Genomic DNA, 25,158 nt, shown 5'->3' with positions numbered 1-25,158 from the left:
GCTTTATCTTCATTCAGTGTCCTTTGGGCATTTAACCCTCTCACTGCTGTGTTGCAGCTTTTATGCTATTACCCAACTTGGCACCATTATTTTGAGACTTACTATTCCTTATTTGATATTGGCCCTTGTAATAGCCCAGGTTTGTGGGGAGCAGGAGGTGCATTTTCTCCCATGTACCTGTGCTCTCTGAGTACTGACAGATTTAAAAACAGGCCAGAATAAAACGCCAGCACTGAGCTATTCTCAAAGTGATAACTCCTGAACTGACCGAGATGGGTCTGCAACGTGGTAGTGGTGGTGAGAGTGGGGAGATGCAGCTGGAGACTTTTTGTGAAATCAAAGCTCCTTTAGGCCCCACATTCAGGAAAGTATCCAGCTATGTCGTCCTCTTTTATAGGCACAGAATTCAATGACAATGTATGTGAGGTTTGCCCTGATGGAACCTTCTCAGCAACCAACATGTCACACACCTGTCAGCCATGGACCAAGTAGGTGACTTTGACTATGCATGGCCTTTTCCCTTGCACCAACTTTACACGCTGCGTTCTCTTTTTTCATTCATTATTATTTCTTTGTACTTGAATTTTGCGGCTATATCAGACCTAGTTAGAGATGCCCTGAAGTTCAGCAGCTGGGAAATGTAACCTTAAATCAGTAGGGCTGTGAGCTGTGTGTTGGGGAAATCCTTTCCTCAGGAATTCCTTTCTGTACCCTGGGCCCTCTCCGTGAGGGCTGGATTCACCTCGGGGCTGTTTATAAACGTGACATGGGATGGCCGGTGGATTCCAACTGCAGCCCCCTCTGCCAGATCCTCCCTGCACAGAGCCCAGTGATATGGTGGAGAGACTGTGTGGAACCAGGCCCTGGGCCATACTGGGACTGGCCACCCATGCAGTGTAACAGCCCCAGTTCCATGGCCAGGGAGCTCTGTGGCCATACAGCAGCGGGAAGGATTTGCAGATATAAAGACTTGCAAACCAGCTCCTCCTTCGATTATCCACCACGTCCTAAAGACCTTTCGGCCTCCTTGGCATGGGCGGCTGGTGGCCAGTTCAGCCCCTGATGCAGGCTAGGTCAGTTCTGAGGCCTACGAGTGGCCATGGCCCCCTAGGGGCCACTAATGGGGGGCAGAACTTCCCTGGCCATGCCCCCTTCGTCAGTGAATCCATCTCTGGCCTGCCCTCCGCACGACCATGGCCCACCTGCGCCAGGTGAGGTCCTGTCCCAACCGCGCAGCCTGTCTGTCCCACAAACAGTGGGAAAGGACTGTAGAGCAGTGGTGAATCTGGCCCTTCGGCTTAGTTAGGGTTTGCTCTGCAATGGATGATTGTCTGAGGAGTGCCCAAGTCAGCGTGCGAGCACCACTTCCTGTGCTGCCTGGGTACATCAGTGACACTGGCATTAAAAACACAGAACCCTACACTGAGGTGTAAGCAGGTAAAAACTTCTGAGGTCAGTACAGTGAATTTATGGTCTTTGTATTTTTCAGTCTAATCCTATGTTCTGTTAACAATTTGGGCCCTTATAACTTAATTTTCCAATGTGCAGGCTTCTACGGCTCAAAGGGCCCAATCCTGCAGCCTTGAAATGTACGGGAGTTTGGCCTGTCCACAGACTGCAGGATCAGGCCCAGAATCTGGATGGGGTCTTGTCATATTTGATCCACTATATTAAGGAATCCGCCTGGTGGAATGACACGTGCACCGAGACCGTGAGAAGGCTGTGGATACGCTGACATGTTTAGTACCATGTCTGCCTTCATCTTAGGTGTGAAGAGGAAGGGATGACAGAAGGAAAGGCCGGGACAGCCACTTCTGATGCAGTTTGTATACAAAGAGGCCTTTCTGATACAGCGAAGACATTGATAATTATCATTTTAGTTTTAATTGTATGTGGAGCACTTGCAGTAGTGCCTTTTTGGTGGAAGAAGAGGAGGAAATATGGGGTTACACGTAAGTAAGAAAACCGTGGGATCTGTGAAACCCGTCAAAGGGTCTCTAAAGGTGTGAGACTGGCAGAGTTTGTATTTGGCACAGTGGTCTTTATTTCCCCCTGGAACATGCCAACCTGTAACTGGAATTGCCTCTTGAATATGAGAATCCCTGTGAGACTTTAAATCTCCCTTCTTTAAAGGGTTACCTTTAAGATCCGCTGGCCCTAAATTAGACCTACTTTACTGAGTGAACTTGCTGGTCCCAGGCCAGGCTGCTGTGATATCGCACCAGCTGCAGTGGACATGCCCCCTGCCCAGCTCGGGAGGATCCTCTCCCTCCCCAACTCATGGCCAAAACCCACCTTTATACCAGCCGTTCACATTCTCCAGGCAACCTGGACCAGTTCTCCCCTGCTTATGATCTTTCCCGCTTGTATCTGATATGTGCTTACAAACTTACCATTTCATTTGCTGCGAGAGCAGCGATGTTAATGGAACTGGAGTTTGGGTTCTACTGAAAATTGGTTACTGCTGCAGAAATAAGCATCTCAGTTTTGTCCCATCATTTATCCACCAGAGAAGAACATGTTCTCAGGTCCAAGAGAGAACGTTGTTTACTGGTTGTAGCTGGGGGCTGGGAATCAGGACTCCTAGATAATATTCTCAGCTCTGCCAATGACCAGAGGTGTGAATTTTGGCAAATCGCTCAATTTCCCTGTGCCATAGAGTAGCTATTTGACATAATGCCCTGCTCATAGGGCTTTGTGGCTTGCCGTTTGCAAAACTCTTTTTCTGATCCTTAGAGGTTAGGTTCTGTATCAATGCAGATCATTGTTAGGGCCCAAAGTCACACTGGATTAGCGTTGTCATGTAACCACCTTCCTCTCCCAGCGGGGTGATTCCTCAAGATGCTGCTAAGTGTAACACAAAGCGCAATTACTGCACAGTAGGGCCATGTTCTGTGGATGTGCACCCACATGGCCCCCCTGAATCGCAGAGAGCTGTGCATGCATCTAAGGGCAGGACTTGGCCCTGGGACATTAATACAGAAACACATCAATACAAAATGTGCCAGACTGTTTTCTGAAGAGATTCCTTTTTCTTTGCAGCTGCACAGGAGACAGGGGTAAGTTGTCTGGTCTTTTATTTACTATGCAGAAGCACTTGCAGGAGAGGTTTGCTTGAGTGTTTCTGCCATGGCTATGTCTGCTTGCTGCAAGTGTCTCTGTGTGTGTGTGTCACTATGTGACTTTGGAGCAAGTCACTTAAACATTATGGTCCAGATCCTCAAAAGTATTTAGGCTCTTAATGTCCATTGATTTTAAAGGTATTCAGGCTCCTGATTTCACTGGAAGTTTGGAGCCTAAATATCTTGGAGGATCTGGGTAAATATGCCTTACTTTCTGCATCTGTAAAATGAGAAAATACCTACCTTAGGAGATTCCAAAGACTTGACTCTTCCCCCCACACTCACACATTCATACTCTGTGGCTGTGCAAGGCCCTGAAAGCAACAGAGCCAATTACCTGGGCCGTCCATAGAAGCTCTCCCGTCGGCACAGTAGTGTCTTCACTAATGCGCTACAGCAGCTCAGGTGCAGCTGTTTAAGTGTAGACTTTCCCTTAAATTCCTACCTCTGCTAGATACTAAGGGTTTGTCTACACTGGCTGGTAGCTACACCCCTTGTGGAGCTGTTTTTTTTAGAGCACTGGGAGAACTGCCGCGACCACCCAAGGCACACTAAAAGTGCTGCAGCGGAAGTGCTTCAGTGTTGCCAGCGTAGACTAGCCCTAAATCATGCTCTCAGCAGGGACACTGGTTATATCAGTCATTACACCCTACTCATCCTGCTTTGATCTCTGACTTAATTGCCCACTTTGTTTAAATGGTTTCTTGCAACACGTGTTAACCTCTTATGCTTAACAATCTGTCCCACTTTTAGCTGTTATACCCTGGTTATCTTTCCCAGACCTGAAGGAGAGCTCTGGGAAGCTTGCAGGCTTGTCTGTTCCATCAACACAAGTTGGTTCAAGAAAAGATATGACTTTACTTACCTCGTCTCCCTTTCAGCATATTTGGTTTGGAAATGGGTATTTCTAGAACAGTTGCTGTTTTATGTCAGGTTTATCTATATTTTTATGGCATTACACAGTTTATAATGATGTGAAATTAGCTAGTTACAAAATCTAAGATCCCTCTAGCAAACTGGTCACTTTTTATAGGAAAAAATTATGCCAGACAATATAACTTACACTTTTGTTCTAAGTAGGGAACAACATTAAAAAGTATTATAATACTTCTTCATAATGAATAAGAAAACAAACTCTAAGAAAGAGAACTCTAGTGGGTGATAGGTAAATGTACCAGCCATTTGATTGTTAGTAACTGAATGTTCATATCTCTGTTTGACTTTGTCATATTTTAAAGGATGAGTCAAAAGAACAGATTGGGAGAACTTTGATCCAGCTTACAGAGAATGGGACAGAGAACATTCCTTCTTAGGAACAAACCAAGACAAGAGCAAAGCGGGGGAGAAAGAAAGCCATTGTCAGCCCTGCCTCTGTGATTGGATTGGAGGCTTCTGAAAATCCCTCTTCACTGAATTTCAGCGATCATCATCAATGTAACTTTAGTTTCTCTGGCTAAGGCCTGTTATGCTGAAGGCTTCCTCACGGACACATTGTTAGGTGGAATATCTGCAGACTCTGGGCTCTTGGGGTATGTCTCCACTTGCCATTTAAAGCACAAAAAGTCCCTGTTTTGCACAAAAACTGTGGGAGCGTCTACACTTGACAGACGTTTCAATGCAAACAGCAAACCACTTCGATGAGAGGCCTACAGTTCTTAAATGCTGATCCCTTTGTAGTGATGTGCAAGTGGAGGCACATTCTTCCTGTGTAAACAGCTTTTAGCTTCCAGAGGATATCCCACAGTGCCTAGGGCGATCACTCTGGCCAGTAGTTCTGCTGCTCCAAGGCCAGGTAAACAGATATCTGCCCTCCCCCCTTGGGAACTTTGAAACTCCCCTTCCTGTTTTGTTTGCAAGTGCTCATCTGGCCAAATGACCATGGGTGCTCCATACAGCAAATGACCCACTGTTGGGACCTTGCACTCACACCTGCTTCCCACAAGACCTATTCTGGGATAGCTGCCTGCAGTGTGCAAATGTAAACACTTTCTGACCCTGTGGAAGTAACTTGGTACAGAAGCCTGGGCTTTTCTTTCATCGGTTCCCTATCACGATGAAACTGATAGCACAAAAACTCAAGTGTAGATGTAGCCTGGGTTTCATTCAGTAATTACACTTAAACCTCCATTTATTCATTGCAATGTTTGAAAGTTCCCACTCACATATCACGCTGGACTTTCTAGCCACAAACACTTCCTGGTATCCAGGAATCTCTACTGGACCAGTTGCTCTTTTGACTATATTGGACCAGGTGGCCATGTAATCAAAGTGGTTTTTATACATAGCTTTAGTTTTATAACAGGGCAATAGAGAGTGAGAACTGAAATGTTGTATTGCTCAATATCACATCTTACATTCTACCTGCACGTTTACTGTCTCTTGTTAATCAGATTTGCTTTGAACCTTCTCTATGGGTAAAATAAAATCCCAGGTAAGAAGTATGGTTGGAAATAAAGCTAAACGTTTTTATAGTGAAGATCGGAGGGTGGACTGCACCATTTTGCTACCCTTGATAAAGCCACAGTCAAAGGGCTGGACAATCTAGGTATCGATTTTGTGGTGCGTATGAAAGAAGAAGATAGTGAAGTCAGTTGACAAGAAAGTGTGAGGAACAGTGTTGGGGAGGGTGGAGAGAATAAACATGGGGAAATAGTTTTACTTTGTGTAATGACCCATCCACTCCCAGTCTTTATTCAAGCATAATTTAATGGTGTCCATTTTGCAAATTAATTCCAATTCAGCAGTCTCTCCTTGGAGTCTGTTTCTGAAGTTTTTTTTGTTGTAATATTGCGACTTTTAGGTGTGTAATCGAGTGACCAGGGAGATTGAAGTGTTCTCGGACTGGTTTTTGAATGTTATAATTATTGATGTCTGATTTGTGTCCATTTATTCTTTTATGAAGAGACTGTCTGGTTTGGCCAATGTACATGGCAGAGGGAGAACACTTCATTTGAAATCCTATGAATTTGAGGCATAAACACACCTGATAGTCATACAACAGCTTTTCATTCCTTCCTTTTCTCAAATTCAGAACAAAAAATGGCTGAACAAAATGGTTTTCAGTTAAAATGTAAAATTGCACGGCAGCCATTGCTCTGCAACCAAGCACGGGCAGAACCTGCCACCCCTTGGGAGTTAAGTGAGCTACTCTCATTCTCCATCTTTCCTAACCTTGGTGCGGCTTTTCATGCTGTCAGCCATGACATCCATCCTGGGACCATTTGCTGAAGTCTCAGAGAACTGGCTGTCTTGGTTTTGCTTGTATCTATCAGAGTTGCTGGATAGGGAGCTAGCCCTGAAGGACCTGGGTTCTATTCCTCCGGGGACTTCCTCTCTGACCCCAGGCCAGTGCTTTAAGGACAGAATTGTAAAGGTTTTTAGGCACCCAAAGATACAGCTAGGCATCTAGTGGGGTTTACAGAGCACCAAACCTTCTAAGTGTCTTTGAAAATCTCATGAGGTGCTTAAGCACTTTTGAAAATCTGGCCTTTAGTCTGTGTGTGCCTCAGTGCCCCACCTGTACAATGGGGATAATAGCACTGCTCTACCTCGCCAAGGGGCTGGGAGGAGAAATAGGTTAGACGTTGTGAGGCGCAGTCTCAGATACTGTGGTGATGAAACCACATAAATACCACAGGTAGAATGGGAACTTCTGTATACACTCAAGTGTCAGGTGGTAGCCATGTTAGTCTGTATCCACAAAAACAAGGCCGGTGGCACCTTAAAGAAAGATTTGTTAGTCTTTAAGGTGCCAGTGGACTCCTTGTTTCTCTATACACTGCTAACCCTGCTCTGGGTCTGACCCCTTCTTTTCACCTAAGCTCCCAAATCTCCCCCTTTTCTGAATTTGCTTTGCTGTATTTTTCCCAAATCCCCTGTCCTCTCTGACACAATCCCTCTTCCCTCTCCCTTCTCCACGGAGGGATTCCTCTTTTACAGCTAAACTTCCATATCGTTTATTTAAGCACCAGCCCTTTCTGATCTTAATCACCCAGCCTGTGTTTGTAAACAAAATGTGGACTCCCTGCCCCAGGGCACCTCTGCTCTGCACAGCCTCACACTAACCCTGTGCAGCAGTTACCTGGGAGCGTCAACCTCCTGTATGAAACCCGGGCGGTGGGGACTGGGGGGCTGCTCTCCCTTGCCCCCCCCCAATTGGATCCCTTGGTGAGTTTGCGGTAAATGTCTCATTCTCTCTAACTATGTAACCCGAAAGCCCAGCCTGCTAGGAAAGTCCCGCCCGCTTGCATCAGTCACTTTCGCTTTCAGTGAGGGTCGGAGCTGGTCTCTCGGCGGCTGCTGCGGGGCCGCTGGGTCTGGACCAGAGTCGGAACCGGACCAGAACTTTGGGCTTGTGTCCTGCTAGCGAGCCCGGGAGCAGCCCGGAGAGGGGCGCGGGGGATCCATGGGGCGGACACCCGCGGACACGGCGGTGGCAGCGGGCTCGCTCAGGCCAGCAGCTGGTAGCCAGTGACCGGGACCCGGGGGCCGCGCTGAGCCGTAGCGGTCACAGACTCAATGCCCAGCGGGGGCAGAAGCAGCCAGGCTCTGCGGTCTGTTCTCAGGTCCATGCTCCGGGTAAGTGGATCCCCAAAGCTCGGGAAATACAATGGAGCCGACAGATCGGCCCTGCCCAGCAGAGACACGGGGGGAGGTTTGGGGTGCAGATGTGGCGGGGGGGGGAGGGACTGTGGGAATCGACCGTGACTAATGATAAGATCCCAGGAAGCGGAATTGTTTACACTGATCCCTTTTCACTAAGGCAAACTCGAACCGTTCGCCCGCCGGAGTTTGGGTTGTTTACTCCTTGTTCCAGAAAATCTGTCTGCATTTTAGAAGCTGTTGGGCTCCATCTGGTGGAGACTGCAAAGAACAACAAAAATGAATATTTAAAATAATATTTTCCTCCTTAATTTAGTAGGAAATAAATACCGCTGGGAGATTCTGGTTTCTTCTCCTCAGCGGATACTCAGCCTGGAGCTTGGGGGGGTCTAAGTGGATTAACTTTTCATTATGCAGATTAGCAGAAGTTTTTTTTTTTTTTTAACAGACACTGATTTTAGAAAAACAAACAATCCTACCCCCAAAAGTTGCCCTTTGAATGGGGAAATGTTTGAGGATTCTAAATGGACAGTAGCTCCTTGTGGTGCGTTATATTGAATTTGCGGCTGCTCTGTCCCCATAGTTTGTTGTTTTGTATCTGCTGTTTCCTCCCAGGGTTTCCACAGTTGAATGGACCTGGGGGACAGGTCAGCACAGGGAATAATGCTTGGCCCACACGAAGCTGTGCTGCTGGGTCTCAGTTTGGGGCTTTCCATGGCCAATCATATTTCAGTCCTTTCCATTTTGGGGGTCACAGTGTAAACTGAAACTGGTGCTAAGTTCAACTAGATTCCAAATAATCAGCAAAATATGCCATGGGTAAAAGGGAAAGAGATTATACTGGAAGAAAAAGGAAAATGATTTCCAAGTGGCTAACAGGGTATCCCTCATGCTTCTGGATTTAGAAAAATCAGAACAGAAGGCGGCTTTAGCTGAAATGTCAAAGGCCACAGTCTATGAATCCAACCCCATCACTGTGATGCTCGTGATTAGACCAAACTGAGCTGAGCACTTACATGAGTCAGGGATGGAGGATCATGTCCCAAGGCTGGATTCCAGCCAGACTAATGAGAGCAGAGTTTGACCCAGAATGTGGAAAGTGGTAGTGAGGAAATGGTGATGTAGGGGGCTGGTAGGTGAGCGGCAGACACCACCAATTTGGTCCTCTTACTGTGGTCTCTCTATACAAATACACATCACACATCATTTGAAAGCTTTGTATGTCTACTTTAAGATGAGGTATATTGTGGAGCTGTCAAGTGGTGCCGTTAGCACAGAAACAGAGATAAACAGTGACACCATAAAGACGTTAAAATGACCTCTTTGAAATTTGCATTTGTTTCTGTTAGTTGAATGACTCTGTATTATTTCAAGAAATAAAATTGGATTTCTTTGTGACCTCAAAGCATCACAGCAATATCCTAAAGGGTAGAACAAAATGTGATGGTAAACTTGTAAAAGTATCATGGAAAAGTAATAGCGCTGGTAACATTTCTAGACAACATCATTATCATATTGTTCATCATTATGATCTCTATTGAATGTGCTTGATACGAATCAGAAACTTTCTCCTCTTCTTCCCTAAAGATTTTTGTCGTTTTCTTGATAACACAATTACCTCATTTTGAAGCTCTACAATGCGACCCAGGCGAATATGAAATAAATGGCGAATGCTGTCCCCTGTGCAATGCAGGTAGGTATATCTGATTGCTTCTTTAAAAATCATGACCCTTCCCTAGAGAGTCCAATTATCTGGCCCCCTTACTTGCCTCTACTACTGTGAATCTAGCTGGTGGTGACGACACAGATCTGTCCATGTAAACATCTCATTGCTTGTTATTCACCTGTCAGTGGAGGACATAGAGAGGATGGATCTTGTGGCCTGGGACACAGAAGAAGATGTAGTGTGATACTTTGGGCAAGTCACTTTCTCCGTAACACCTCTCTTCCTCAGAGGCCAGGTCAGGTAGGACCATCTGGTGGCCTGCTCTCTTGACTAACTTGGCTGCTGGGGATCCAGGAAGCTGAGTTGCATCGCTTTGGAAATGACAGGGCAGCCACAGCACTGGAGTGGCTGCTGGATCAGTAGTTCTACTCCTGCTTAGCAGCCTGGCACCCACAGCAGAGCAGCGGCTGCTCGATGCGCACCCTGCCCGCAGCTGGGCTTGCCCTGCTCTGTCCTAGCCCTGCTCCAGCCGGCTTCCAGTCCTTTCCCCACCCCTTTCCTGGCTTTGGACCCCCATCACGACCCTTGGCTGTGCCTCCCGACTGTGACTCTGTCAGGGGCGGCTGTAGGCATTTTGCCACCCCAAGCATGGCGTCATGCCATGGGGGGGCACTCTGCCGGTCGCCGGTCCCACGGCTCCAGTGGACCTCCCGCAGGCATGCCTATGGGACGTCCACCGAAGCCGCGAGACCAGCGGACCCTCCGCAGGCATGCTGCCGAAGGCACCCTGCCTGCTGCTCTCCCAGTGACCGGCATAGCATCCCCCACGACATGCCACCCCAAGCACACGCTTGGCGTGCTGGGGACTGCAGCTGCCCCTGACTCTGGTTAACCCTTTGGCTTCTGACTTTTGGCTGCGCCTTCTGACTGCAACCCCACTTTACCCTCTGGCTCCTGCACTTGGCTTCTGTCACTCCAGCACTGACCATTGGCTTGTTCCTGGACTCTGCCCCGCTGGACCCAGCTCTAACCGGTCGGCTGAACTCTCGTTTCAATCTCTAGGCCTGACTGCCCAGGACCCAGATCTCTGCCCTGATTGACTGTAACAGTCAATACGCTGTCCCCATTAGGATACACTGTATTCACCCTTTGCCCTGGATCCGGGATCCCCCAGCACTTCCTGCCCTTCCCCAGCCCCTCACAGTCACCCTGTATCAGGATCCTACTGATCATTCCTCCGCACAGGGACCTCTGCCAGTCCCACCCCAGCCACAGCCCTGCCCCAGGCAGCTGTCCAGCAAGCTGCTGTGGACACCAGCACTGTCCCAGCCCCTCACCTCTCAATCTACCTCTTATAGTAGGATAGTCCTGGCCACAGACAGTCACCTGACATCCTTAGTCCTCTGGCGCTTTCTGGTCATAGGATCCCTCCAGTCACTTCCTTCACCTGAGGATTCTCCATCCCCCTAGGAGAAACTACAGTACTCAGAACTGTATCTTTTAAAGGGATGGGATCCTGACTAGGCCCAGTGGGGACACATGCATCTGTCAAAGGTCCTGTTTCCAAGCACGACTGTGCTAGGGACACTACTGATAAGGGAGGGGCATGAGTTATGATACTGTTTCTGTCTCTGCTGTACCTGTGTTGTGCAGAAATGGAGGATTTCAGGTCTGGCAATCTAGTTCTGAGACGTTTACCTTTTATTCCTAGTGGTGGCGTGTGCAACATGTAGAATCCACACACATAGCGTGTGCATTTGTCATGCACAATTACCTGCTTTTGCAATCTCTGGATTAATGCATTAAATATATTAGCCTGGTTTACACAGGAGCTAATTGTTTTGTTTGCTTTAGGGAGCAGGGTGGTCAAACATTGTAAACCAAGTAGCAGCACAACTTGCATGCCCTGTGTGGATGACACGTATACAGAGCATCCCAATGGCCTAACAGAGTGCATGAGATGTAAAATCTGTGATGCAGGTAAGGAAACTGGTCTGTGTGTGGCAGGGGGAAGGACGGATTTTAATTATTTTTTTCTGAATAGTCTCCCCCAGCCCACAAATAGAAAAGCAGCCTAGTTGTTTGGGCCCAGGACTGGAAGTCAAGAGACCTGGGTTTTGCTCACAGTTCTCTTACTGAGTTCCTTGCAGTCTTGGGCAAATCACTGAAGTGGAGATTTCTAGCACGCAGCAGGGGTTTTGTTACATATCTTCCACTGATTGAGGTCTGTGGAATCATCCCGGCAGATTGTTCTCAGGAGGAAAGTGGATCTCTAGATTTAGCAGAAGTAGAACAAACACAAAAAACAATGTTTATAATCAAACATTTCAGATGGTATCCTTTTCCTAGAGCAGCAGCACTTCAACCTCAGGATCTGGATTGTACACAGAGAAGGTTATAACCTTCCCTTTCAGATCCCAGATCCTGAGCAGTGGCTGAGGAACATGCACGTTTCTCAGGAGGTGAGAGTGACATGAGTGATGAGCACAATAGTTGCTTACTCTGTGTGGGGCCATCAGTGTGTTGTCCCCAGCATGAATTAGAACAGCCTGCAGGCTGCTCTAGTTTACATCAGCTGCCTATGGCCCCAAAGGCCATCCCAGCACATGGGGATCAGCTGGGCGGTCAGGAGGAGGGGTTGTGTAGCAGGTGTTATGACCACTCCAAAATCCCCCTACAGTGGACTGCTCCTCCAGTGACCAGCTGGATTAGAGGTTGAGGTCCTTTATATGTGGCTACTGGGAGCCTCATTCTCCACCACCTTTCTGGTTATTCACACCCGTGCAGATGGATGCAGAGTGGGTGCAAAGCACGATCTCAGCTGCAGCTGTGTAGAGAATGCTGATTTGGTAGCATTTTGCATGCACCGTTTGCACAGATGTAAATACACAAGGTGCAGGGCAGCAGAGAGTCAGGCTCCAGATGGTTCTGTTTACATGGCAACACTTGTAAAATGGAGTCATTATAACAAACCCTTCTAGCTCCTGTGCCTGTACTACAGATCAGCAAGGACTAGAGGTGCACAACAGATTTTGTATCTGCTCTGTTTATTTCCCATGTAAATGTATTTGATGCACGTAATGTTCCTTTAGGAGCCAGACTGATGGTAAAAGAAAAATGCACGTATACGAAGAACACCGTATGTGGCTGCGCCCCGGGGGATTTCTGCAGGCATGGTGCAGGCGGGGACTGTGAAATGTGTAGTGCCTCCACCATCTGCCTCCCTGGCTTTATGGTGAAAGAACCTGGTAAGGCACGTAACTTCTGTAATACCAAAGCAAAACCCTGCAGTCATAGACTGAATATGGAGCAGGGTAAACTGGCTGAGACTTAATCCAGGCGAGACTGAGGTGATGCTGGGGAAGCAGCTGGAAGAGTGGCTGGGTTGTAGATGGGGCCACCCCTGAGGACTTTGCAGAATGCTGCAGCCTGCTGACGGAGCGGAGTTGCTTGTTGGTCACATGTAGGAATCGGTTTTGACTTATAGAGACAGAAATGGTTTGGGTCCTGACTGCCTCTGTCCCAGCACACACTGCCCCAGCTGCGCTCAGCAGAGGCGCTCAAGCTGGAGCTCCCTCAATATACATGGGGGGCAGGGGCGTGGGAGCGAGGAAGCTGCTGGGGTCCTCCACTCTGGAATTGCTATTTCCTGCCCTGGGCCCTGCCCTAGAGCTGGGCAATGTTCACCTTCCAGGCCAGACACAAAGCTGCCATCTCCCTTTTACGCAAGCATGAAATATACAGGGGCAAAGTTAAGTGTGTCACAGGCTGTGACCAGCTCAGACTCCTCTGGGTGTCGTTGGACACTCACATGATGCTCTTGCAGGCAGCACTTTGCATGAGGCCCTGGGTTTGTACTCGCACATGTTGGCAGCCCACCTACACCGCAGCACAGTGCAGTGTGAGTCCAGCTTCAGCTTGCACACCAGAAACAGAGCCCCCTCGAGCCCGCCTTTGGGCACAGAATTCTGTTAGGAAGACAAGTGTGCTAAACACACCCCTTTTGGAGCTCCCATGGTGCAACAGATTTGTTCAGCAACACCTTTTCTACTGGTGCAGAATCCCCGTTAATTACACTGGAGTACATCAGTGCTGTAGACACTAAGTCCCTTTACAGAGAGTGGGTGTGGATCCAGGCCATGGTCTATTGTTAAGGCTTTTGATCAAGGGCAGGAGTTCCAGATTAACCAAAAGTACCTCATGGTTCTTTGCTCTGTTTCTGAAGGTGGATACTGAGTGGTGTGATGTGATCTTAACGCCCTGAGAGCCTGGCTCTTTGAGATCCTGGGATGGGAGCTGCTGTTGAGAAGCAGAGTGTGTGGTGGTGTTCCATTCACACGTCACCCAGGTTGTTCAGTAGCATTTCTACACTGGGACAGAATGGGAGGTTGCAGAGAAGTGCAGGAAAAGGCAAACAGGCGCCTTACAATGACACTCTAGGAAGGGACCTCATTATGTCAATGTCAACAGGGGCTGGGGGAGGCGTTCCACCAGGAGCCCAGGAATCTGTGGGGCAACCAGGCTCCTCGCATGGAGCTGCCAGCAGAGCTGAGAGACAGGGCTCTCAGCTCCCTACACTGCCCCTCTGAGGTCAGTGGGACCCCTCCTGGTTAGGACATGCACCACTGGCCCAAGGAGAGTAGTGTGGACATGCACCACTGAGGCAATTACTGCAGTGGCTGTAAATCAACCTAATATACACATAGGTCTGCAAGTCCAAGTCCCAAAACCCAAGTGTCCTCCCTCCTGTTCCCCCTACCAGGGCCATATGGAATTAGGCTTCAGAATAAAACTTCACATACAAGACAATGTCCTATGATCGTTGTTATATTTGCATTTCCAAGCTCTTTCCAAAGGTAATAAAATGATCTCCAGGCTATATTCAGGGATTGTTTCATCCAGCCCTGAAATGTGGCCATCGGAGGGTGGAAGCAGAACAGCTATTTAAGATTTCACAGCCTTGCCCCAGGTTAGGTCAGAAGGTGAAGAGTATTATATTCAGTTAATTACAAGAGGAATGTAGGTAAGTGGGATATAATTCCTCAAACAGGAACTTGGTTAAGAGATGTGTACATGGGATTTCCAAGGTACGGGGACCTCCAGATTTACATTTCATATGAAAGCCAGCAGCACCTCAGCTTCTCCTTGCACCAGTGTATCTGTCTGCCTACATGACCCATCACCATAGTGTTTGGGCATCTTGGGTAGAAGTAATAGGTGGCGGCATCACTTCTAGACACATTTGGGGTGTAATCCTGGCCCCTCTGAAGACAATGGATTGGGAAAATGCCCCAGAATTTCACCCATGTTTCCCAGCCAGCACCTACTTAGCCTGTGAGCACTGACCACATCCCATAAATTGGTAGCTTGGCAGGATAAGTCTTAAATATTTTCTAATTCCAGCTGCCTTATCTTCATTCAGTGTCCTTTGGGCGTTTAACCCCCTCACTGCAGTGTTGCAGCTTTTATGCTATTACCCAACTTGGCACCATTATTTTGAGACTTACTATTCCTTATTTGATATTGGCCCTTGTAATAGCCCAGGTTTGTGGGGAGCAGGAGGTGCATTTTCCCCCATGTACCTGTGCTCTATGAGTACTGACAGATTTAAGAGCAGGGCAGAATAAAACTCCAGCACAGAGCTATTCTCAAAGTGCTAACTCCTGAACTGACCGAGATGGGTCTGCAACCTGGCGGTGGTGGTGAGAGTGGGGGGATGCGGCTGGAGACCTTTCTGAAATCAAAGCTCCTTTAGGCCCCACATTCAGGAAAGTATCCAGCTATGTCGTCCTCTTTTATAGGCACAGAATTCAATGACAACATATGTGAGGTTTGCCCTGATGGAACCTTCTCAGCAACCAACATGTCACACACCTGTCAGCCATGGACCAAGTAGGTGACTCTGACTACACGTGGCCTTTTCCCTTGCACCAACTTTACATGCTGCGTTCTCTTCTTTCATTCATTATTATTTCTGTGTACCCGAATTTTGCGGCTATATCAGACCTGGTTAGAGATGCTTTGAAGTTCAGCAGCTGGGAAACGTAACCCTAAATCAGTAGGGCTGTGAGCTGTGTGTTGGGGAAATCCTTTCCCCAGGAATCCCTTTCTGTACCCTGGGCCCTCTCCGTGAGGGCTGGATTCACCTTGGGGCTGTTTATAAACGTGACATGGGATGGCTGGTGGATTCCAACTGCAGCCTCCTCTGCCAGATTTTCAGTACATAGAGCCCAGTGACATGGTGGAGAGACTGTGTGGAACCAGGCCCTGGGCCATACTGGAACTGGCCACCCATGCAGTGTAACAGCCCCAGTTCCATGGCCAGAGAGCTCTATGGCCACACAGCAGCGGGCAGGGTTTGCAAATATAAAGACTTGAAAATCAGCTCTTCCTTCGATTATCCGCCAAGTCCTAAAGACCTTTTGGCCTCCTTGGCATGGGCGGCTGGTGGCCAGTTCAGCCCCTGTTGCAGGCTAGGTCAGTTCTGAGGCCTAGGAGTGGCGATGACCCCCTAGGGGCCACTAATGGGGGGCAGAACTGCCCTGGCCATGCCCCCTTCGTCAGTGAATCCATCTCTGGCCTGCCCCCCGCACCACCATGGCCCACCTGCGCCAGGTGAGGTCCTGTCCCAACCACACAGCCCGTCTGTCCCACAAACAGTGGGAAAGGACTGTAGAGCAGTGGTGAATCTGGCCCTTCGGCTCAGTTAGGGTTTGCTCTTCAATGGATGATTGGCTTAGGTGTGCTGCCTGGGTACATCAGTGACACCAGCATTAAGAACCCTACACTGAGGTGGGGACAGGTAAAAACTTCTGAGGTCAATATGGTGAATTTATGGTCTTTGTATTTTTCAGTCTAATCCTATGTTCTGTTAACTATCTGGGCCCTTATAACTTAATTTTCCAATGTGCAGGCTTCTACGGCTCAAAGGGCCCAATTCTACAGCCTTGAAATGTACGGGAGTTTGGCCTGTCCCCAGACTGCAGGATCATGCCCAGAATCTGGTTGGGGTCTTACCATATTTGATCCACTGTATTGAAGAATCCACCTGGTGGAATGACACGTGCACCGAGACGGTGAGAAGGCTGTGGATACGCTGACATGTTTAATACCATATTTTCCTTCATCTTAGGTGTGAAGAGGAAGGGATGACAGAAGGAAAGGCTGGAACAGCCACTTCTGATGCAGTTTGTGTAAAAAGAAGCCTTTCTCCCACAACAATAGCAGTGATATCTGTTGTCGTCCTTGCACCTGCAGTGGCTGCAGCAGTATACATTTTATGGTGGAGACTGATGAGGAAATATTGTGAAACATGTAAGTAAGAAAAGCGTGGAACCCATGAAATCCATAAAAGAGTCGTTAAGGGGGTCAGAGTGGCAGAGTTTGTATTTGGCACAAACGTATTTTTTTTACTCTGGGACATGCAAGCCTGTCACTGGAATTGCCTCTTCAAACTGAGAGTCCCTGTGAGAGTCTAAATCTCCCTTCTCTACAGGGTTGCCTTTAAGCTCTGCTGGATCTAAATTTGACCTACTTTATGGGATGAACTGGCTGATCCCAGGCCATGGTGCTGTGTTATAAGACCAGCTGCAGTGGATATGCCCCCTGCCCAGCTCGGGAGGATTCTCTCCCTCCCCAACTCATTCCCTAAACCGGCCTTTTTCCCAGGTTAGATTCCCCAGTGGCTAGAAGTACCAGCTGTTCACATTCTCCAAGCAACCTGGACCAGTTCTCCCCTACTGATGATCTTTCCCGCTTATATCTGATACGTGCTTACAAAGTTCCCTTTTCATTTGCTGCGGGAACAGCAATGTTAATGGAACAGGAGTTTGGGCTCTACTCAATATCGGTTACTACTGCAGAAATAAGCATCTCAGTTTTGCCCCATCATTTATCCACCAAGAGAAGAACATGTTTCAGGTCAAAGAGAGAACGTTGTTTACTGGTTATAGCTGGGGAATGGGAATCAGGACTCCTGGATAATATTCTCAGCTCTGCCAGTGACCAGAGGTGTGAATTTTGGCAAATCGCTCAATTTCCCTTAGCCATAGAGTAGCTGTTTGACATAATGCCCCCTGATAGGGTTGTGTGATTTGCTGTTTACAAAACTCTTTGGGGTCCTTAGCAGTTAGGTGCTGTATCAATGCAGATCATCGTTGGAGCCCAAAGTCACACTGGATTAGCCTTGTCACCTAACCACCTTCCTCTCCCAGCAGGGTGATTCCTCAAGATGCTGCTAAGTGTAGTGCAAAGCGCAGTCACAGCACAGTGGGGCCATGTTCTGTGGATGTGCACCCACATGGCCCCCCTGAATGGCAGAGAGCTGTGCCTGTGTCTCAGGGCAGGACTTGGCCTGGGGACATTAATACAGAAAAACGTCAGTACAAAATGCAGCAGACTGTTTTCTGACCAGATTCCTTTTTCTTTGCAGCTGCACAGGACATAGGGGTGAGTTGTCTGGTCTTTTATTTACTATGCACAAGCAAGTGGAGTAGGGGTTGCTGGATGGCATGAGTGTCTCTGCCCTGGCTATGGCTGCTTGCCACAGGAGTCTCTGAGAACAAGTGTGTGTTTATGTAAACTATGAAGTCTTCCCTGGTTACCTGAGATTAGCACCAGGGGCTCTGAAATCAGGAGACCTGAGTTCTATTCCCAACGAGACGAGGGAACAAGTCTCTTAAACATTATGGTCCAGATCCTCAAAAGTATTTTATGTCCATTGATTTTAAAGGTATTCAGGCTCCTGATTTCAATGGAAGTTAGGAGCCTAAATATCTTGGAGGGTCTGGGTCAATGCGCTTTACTGTCTGCATCTGTAAAATGGGAAAAATAGCTACCTAGGGGGTACCAACAGTTGCTGTTTCATGCCAGGTTTATCTATATCTTTACCTTGTGGCATTACACACTTTAAGATGTTGCAAAATTAGCTAATTACAGAGTCTAAGATCCATCCAGCAAATATTGGACACTATAGGAAAAAATCACGTCAGACAATATAACTTATTGTTGTAAGTGGTGAACTACTTTAATAAGTATTATAATACTTCATGATAACGAATAAAAAAACAAATTCTAAGAGAACTCTAACAGGTGCTAGGAAAATGTACCAGCCATTTGATTGATAGTAACTGAATGTTCATCTCTTTGTTTTACTTTGTCACATTTTAAAGGATGAGCTAAAAGAAGAGGTTGCAGAAAATTTGTTACGGACTAGAAAGAATGGGACTGATGCAGCCCTTCCTGTTCAGGAAACTACTAAAAACTCTGGCATATCCACCCTAGCACCTGAAGAAACGCAGGCAAGAGCAGATGAACTTTTTCACAGCAGGGGAAGAGAGAAAACCATTCGTCAGCCCTGCAAGTAATAGAGGAGGAACACGGAGAGGAGTCTCTACTACAGATCTAGGGAAATAGTCACCAGCCCTGGTTTCTTCTGAAGGCTCAGGACTACACTAGAAAAAGCTGAATGATCAAGGACAGAAAGTCGATCAGAATTTAGTGATTGGCGGCCTCTGAAAATCCCTCTTCACTGAATTCTAGTGATCATCATCAATGTAACTTTAGTCTCTCTGGCTGTCTCCTGTTATGCTGAAGCCTTCCTCACGGACACATTGCTAGATGTAATAATGTCTGCAGACTCTGGGCTCTTGGTTTCTTTCAGTAACTACACAAAACTTCCATTTATTCATTACAATGTTTGAGAGTTCCCACTCACACACCACAAATACTTAACCTGGTATCCAGGAATCTCTACTGGGCCAGTGGCTCTTCCATATTGGACGAGGTGAACACAAAGCATATAGTCAAAATGGATTTTATACATAGCTGTAGTTTTATAACAGGGCAACAGAGGGTGGAAACAGAAATGTTTTATTGCTGTAAGTATTAGCTCTTACTATCTCATCCTACATTAAATCTGCACATTTATTGTCTCTTGTTAATCAGATTTGCTTTGAACCTTCTCTATGGATAAGATAAAAAACCAAGTGAGAAGCATGGTTGGAAATAAGAGAAAATATCATATCTATCCCTTTCTTAATAATTCTTAACATTCTGTTCACTTTTGACTGCCCCTGCACATGGAGTGGATGTTTTCAGAGAACTATCCACAATGACTCCAAGATCTTTCTTGAGTGGTAACGGTGCATTTAGACCCTGTCATTTTATATGTATAGTTGGGATTATGTTTTCCAATGTGCATTACTTTGCATTTATCAATATTGAATTTCATTTGCCATTGTGTTGCCCAGTCACTCAGTTTTGAGATCCTTTTGTAGCTCTTTACACTCTGGCTGGGTCTTAACTATCTTTAGTAATTTTGTATCACCTGCAAATTTTGCCACCTCACTGTTTACCCCTTTTTCCAGAGCATTTATGAATATGTTGAATAGGACTGGGCCCTGTACAGACCTCTGGGGGACACCACTATTTACCTCTCTGCTAGGTTGACAAGGCCATTATGAAATTTTTGTTCCCCATGCAGATACGTACAGACTGTAGCCAAGTTACCACTTAACAGAAAGCAGGTTAAGATGAATAGATAGACTAAAGTAGCTCAATCACTATTAAGCTTGTTTTCTAATCCTTTCATCAGTCTCATGGCCCTTCTCTTAACCTTCTCCAGTTTATCAACATCCTTGAATTGTGGGCACCACAACTGGACACACTATTCCAGCAGCAGTCACACCAGTGCCAGATAGAGGTAAAATAACCTCTCTGCTCCTATTCCAGATTCCTCTGTTAATGCAATCCTTGGATACATAATCTCTTCTGACCACAATTATCAAGCCTGATTCCCCACTCTAGCACTTTGAGTGCAGAGGGTGGGGGCCCACAAGGACTTTAAAAATTAATACTGGCCACTCCATGCTTGTAGTAAACTTCCAAGGTTACAGCTTCTCTCTGACCTTGGATTGGTAGATGCTGCCACCACCAAAGCCCCTTTTGAGAGTCCAGGAAGGCACACTTGGGAATTCCTGTGGGGTGCCCTCAAGCCCTTTCACCCTTCTGGGGAAGAGCCAAAAAGAAAAACAAAGGAAATTAGGTGTTGTCACCAGCTAAACAAACAACATATACACAAACGTTTTAAGACACAAAAATTCAATCCAGTTCTTAAAAAAAGGTAAATTTTATTAAAACTGAAAATGCATCTGGAAACTCACGAGACTAAGAAAAACACCACAAGCATTAAGCATCAAGAATAATGTTCCTGAAGTCCATCTTAAAGGTTACAAGAACAACAAAAGCTTTTGGGGTTAGCACAGAGTCCACAAGCCATAAAAAAATAAAAAGGGATAAACCTAATTGCATCTTCCTAGACATTTCCTGATCTACTTACATATCTGGGATTTCAAATTAGTAGTTTCTAGGTAAGATACCGATGATTTTTCATACCTGGCCCAAGTTTCTTACAGCTTAGTTCCAGCCTTGTCTGCCTTTCCGCGAGGATAGACAGACGAAAGGGGAGTCTTGTTTCAATTTAAAAAAGTTTTAGCCGTCCCATTGGCTCTTTTGGCTAGGTGCCCACTCATTTCCTTTTACCTATGCATAGCAGTGACTTTTAACCCTTTACAGGTAAAGCAAGTAGAAAACAGCTACTAAGGATTTTATAGCCAACTGGCTAGCTGGGTCCATAAAAGGATGCTATTTCCCCACCCCCTTCATTTATCACAACAGTGTTGTAGTGGGAGCTCATGTTCAGCTGATTATCCACCACGACCCCCAAATCTCTTTCCAAGTCACGGCTTTCCAGGGGAGAGGCCCCCACTGTGTAAGTACTGCCTACATCCTTTGTTCCTAGATGTATCCATTCCCATATTTCAACAGGCTCGCACCTCACCAATTAGACATACTGCAGAATAATCCGAGTGACAAATTTCCACCCCAGCCAAGGTTCACTGGCGGTGTGTTTCAGGTTGAGTGGGTGTGTCATAAAAAAATAGTAGGAGTTAATAGCACAGAAGTACTTTATATCTCTTTTGACTGCAAAGGGTTAACAAGTTCAGTAAGCCTGGCTGTCACCTGACCAGAGGACCAATCAGGGGACAGGATACTTTCAGGACCAATTGGGACAGGGAGGGAAGTTTCGGTGTGCTGTTGGTTTTTGGTTGTTCTCTCTGAGTTCTGAGAGTGACCAGATGTGCAACCAGGTTTCTCTCCAATCTCGATACAGGCTCTTACAAGTTCAGAATAGTGAGTACTAGGTAGACAAGGCGAGTTAGACTTGTGTTTGTTTTCTTTATTTGCAAATGTGCATTTGGCTGGAAGGAGTTCAAATTCGTATTTTGCTGAAAGGAGTTTTAATTTGTACTTGTATACTTAGGCTGGGAGGGTATTCCCAGTGTCTATAGCTGAAAAACCCTGTACCTAATCCATCTTAAATTTACAAAGATAATTTTTACTGTTTTTCCTTCTTTAATTAAAAGTTTTTTCTTGTTTAAGAACCTGATTGTTTTTTTTATTCTGGTGAGACCCCAGGGGACTGGGTCTGGATTCACCAGGGACTTGGTGGGGAGAAAGGAGGGAAGGGGGACAGAAAGGTTAATTTCTCTCTGTGTTAGGGTTAATTTCTCTCTCAGGGAGAGTTTGGGAGGGGGAAAGAGAAGGAGGGAGGAAGGTGAATTTTCCCCTCTGTTTTGTGATTCAAGGAGTTTGAATCACAGTGATCTTCCAGGGTAACCCAGGGAGGGGAAGCCTGGGAGAGGCAACGGTTGAGGAAAGGGTTTACTTTTCTTGTGTTAAGATCCAGAGGATCTGGATCTTGGGGTTCCCCAGGCAAGGTTTTGGGGGGACCAGAGTGTACCAGGCACTGGAATTCTTGGTTGGTGGCAGCGCTACAAGTACTAAGCTGGTAATTGAGCTTAGAGGAATTCATGCTGGTACCCTATGTTTTGGACGCTAAGGTTCAGAGTGGGGAATTATACTGTGACAGGCTGCCTGTGGTCAGAAGGTGTCAGAAGGATATTTGTAAGTCCCTACACCCTCGTGCTCTCCGCTGTCTGGGTTTTGGCTCAGAACTGCAGTCTTTTGGGGATTGCAAATTCAAGGCTGATTTATTCACAACTGTTAAAACCTCTAGTGAAAGTTGAGGTTTTGTCACAATGACTCTATCCATTCTGAGTGCACTTTTCAGGCCATTGCACAAGGCAGGCTGGTCCCTTTCCAGGAACATAGAGCTGGAGTGTGCTGTCATTCAGGCTCCATTCTCCAGTGGCAGGCAGCACACTCATCCTTCACATGTTCCTGGCTGTTTGCTGGCTAACTTAGCTGCTGACTAAGCACTAATCTGTTGAATCTTATCCGCTCATCTCCCCCCTTCAAGAAGCTGCCAGGCTTCACCTGTCCCTGCCCCTCCTCGGCGGGACAAATCCGCCCCCAAGCGGAAGCTCCTGCACCCCCACTGTGGGTTCGAGCGGACCTTCTCTGGTGTTATCAGCCCTCCCCCCACATCCACAGAAGGGACAGGCCTCTCCCCTATGCTCCTTGGCCCAACAGAGTTCACATTCTTCTATCCGCGGCTTGTGGTCTAGGTACCCCACCTCTGGGCTCTGTTCCCTGGACCATTGGTCCTGGCCTTCCTCGGATCCCTGAGAGCTACACTCTTGGCACCCCTTCCTCGAGGGTTCTTTGTTGCCACAAACCATCACTCTGAGCTCTTGGCCTTGTTGTCTAGGAGTTTTCTTATTAGCCCCCACTTGTTCCCCCATTTCCGGGGGAGGGGTTCTTTCGCCTTTGGGGGTTCAAGCATCCCCTTATCTCCCTTTACCTCTTTCCTTGGGTTCTCTGTGGCCCCCACCTCAGGCTCCCCACTCCAACTCCGGGCTTTGCCTGGCAGGGGTCCCCAGTCACCTCCCAATAGGACTGGGTATGGTAATTTCTGTACTACCCCTACCCGCTGCCACCGGAAGTGCCCTTGCACCTCCATAGGCACCCGGGCCAAAGGGTAGCCCCGGGTGTCCCCATGGACACACCATAGGGCCACCTTTGCCCTTAGAATCACCCAGTGGGGCCTCACTAGACCCTTCTGCATCAGTGAGCAGATGGAGGCCGAGTCCACCACCTCGTCCCGGGGCTTCCCCCCACCAACACAGGTATCGTAGTCAGGGAGTGTTTCCCTGCCTTCCTCCACCCCCCCGTCCACCCACAAAAGTCAGCCAGCCCACATTTCATCTGCAGACAGTCCTGCTTTTTATGGCCTGGGCGTCCACACTGCCAACATGTCTGTTCTCTGTTGTGGGTGGGCCCCAGGTCTGGCCCTCTCTTGGGTGTAGCATCTGGTGGGCTTTTCCCTGGTCCTACTCCCTTGCCCAGGTTTTACCACCTGCCAGGTCCCCTCAGCTTCCACATATTCCTCTGTTAACTGGACCGCATTGGCTACATGGGCTGGCTGATGTCTTTGGACCCATACCCGTACTATGTCTGGTAGCCCCAGGAGGAACCGTTATAAGACCACCTGGTCCATGACCTCTTCTGTCATCTGGGCAGTAGGCCTCAGCCACCGGTTGACCCAGTCCATCAACTTCTGCGCGAACACCCTGGGCCACAGACCCTCCATGCAGCGGGCCGCCCGGAACTGCTGACGATATCTCTCTGTTGAGAGACCCACGCGGTCCAGTATCGCGGCCTGTATCGCATCGTAGTCCCTGGCCTGGGCATCGCCCAAAGCCATAAACACGGCCTGGGCTTCTCCTCTAAGGTACAGGGCTAACCGCAGGGCCCAGGTCTCCCGCTCTCAGCCGGCTCCCGTAACCACCTGTTCAAAAGCCCCTAGAAACGCATCGGGGTCATCTGCAGGACCCATCTTGCAGACTCCCCACCCCGGCGTCCGGTGCCATCCCCCGCTAGTGGACCCACCAATTTCTGGTGGATCTGTTGCTGGGCCGTCAACTGGTCCCAGATGAACTCCTGGAGTGCCCTCTGTTGGTCTGCCTGCCATGTCATCAGGGCCTGCCTCTCTAGCTGTTGGAACTGTTGCATTTCCTACACTGTTCTCACCAGACACTTCAGGGTTTCCTCCATGCTGGCAGCCATAAGCAGCAACAGTTAACAGGTTCCCAGACAAGCCCCCAGTGCCACAGGGTCCACACAGGTTTCTGCCTTCTAACCCTGTGCTTAGGCTGGTAAAATAAGAGTCCTCACGCCTTCTTCTGGTGTTTCACCCTTGTGCTTTATTTTACAGTGCCACCATGCAGTCCCCTTTATCCCCCAACAGTTATCCCTTTTCCAACCCATTCCAGGGTCTCTTGGCCCTTGAGGCTCCCTTCTGTGGTGAGGCAACAGAGCTGTAGCCTCCTGTCCCCTCCCAGGCTAGCCTCCTGACTGAGTTTGGTTCAGGGCTTTTATAACCCTCCCAGCCTTCAGCCCAGCTATCACTGCTTAGCTCAGTCTATTGTAGTGAACCAGCCCTTCTTAGGGCCCACAGCTGGGCTTCCCGCTGGCTGCTTTGCACCTCTGCCCCCTGGCCTCTCTGCCTGAAGGCAGGGCTTAGCCAGCATTTTAGCAGGGCAGTCAAGGGGTTATACCCCTGCCCTGCCACAGGGAGTTTCAAAGTTCCCAGGGAAGGGTGGACATCTGCTTGCCTGGCATCAGAGCAGCAGAGCTGCTAGCCAGAGTGGTCACCTAGGCACTGCGGGATATCCTGTGGAGGCTAAAAGCTCTGTAAACAGGAAGAACGTGTCTTCACTTGCACATCACCGCACAAGCATCACCGGTAAGATCTGTACGCCTCTTGTGGAGATGGTTTCATTGGCAAGTGTAGACACTTCCACG

At 47.9% G+C, this 25,158-nt stretch overlaps 1 protein-coding gene across 9 annotated transcripts in view; it reads left to right on the top strand.

Moving 5' to 3' along the window:
* TNFRSF14 (TNF receptor superfamily member 14) overlaps positions 1-25,158 on the top strand; it is a 56,719-nt gene that overhangs the window by 13,817 nt on the left and 17,744 nt on the right. For 2 of the 9 annotated variants that reach the window (XM_050931738.1, XM_050931734.1), the window contains 4 exons: positions 398-488; positions 16,523-16,704; positions 17,822-17,838; positions 18,561-19,336. In XM_050931738.1, the coding sequence (XP_050787695.1) occupies positions 398-488; positions 16,523-16,704; positions 17,822-17,838; positions 18,561-18,755 (485 nt within the window). In that variant the 3' untranslated portion in view covers positions 18,756-19,336. Of the gene's footprint in view, positions 1-397; positions 489-1,767; positions 1,953-3,042; positions 3,060-4,360; positions 5,554-7,374; positions 7,701-9,311; positions 9,418-11,244; positions 11,371-12,482; positions 12,639-15,191; positions 15,283-16,522; positions 16,705-17,821; positions 17,839-18,560; positions 19,337-25,158 lie in introns of those variants that run through there. The other 7 variants (XM_050931730.1, XM_050931733.1, XM_050931736.1 and 4 more) reach the window with 7 other exon arrangements.

Source organism: Gopherus flavomarginatus, chromosome 21 (assembly GCF_025201925.1).
Source record: "Gopherus flavomarginatus isolate rGopFla2 chromosome 21, rGopFla2.mat.asm, whole genome shotgun sequence".
Classification (NCBI taxonomy): Eukaryota; Metazoa; Chordata; order Testudines; family Testudinidae; genus Gopherus; species Gopherus flavomarginatus.
The sequence above is the reverse complement of the archived record's forward strand: the minus strand, read 5'-3'. Positions and strand labels throughout refer to the sequence as shown.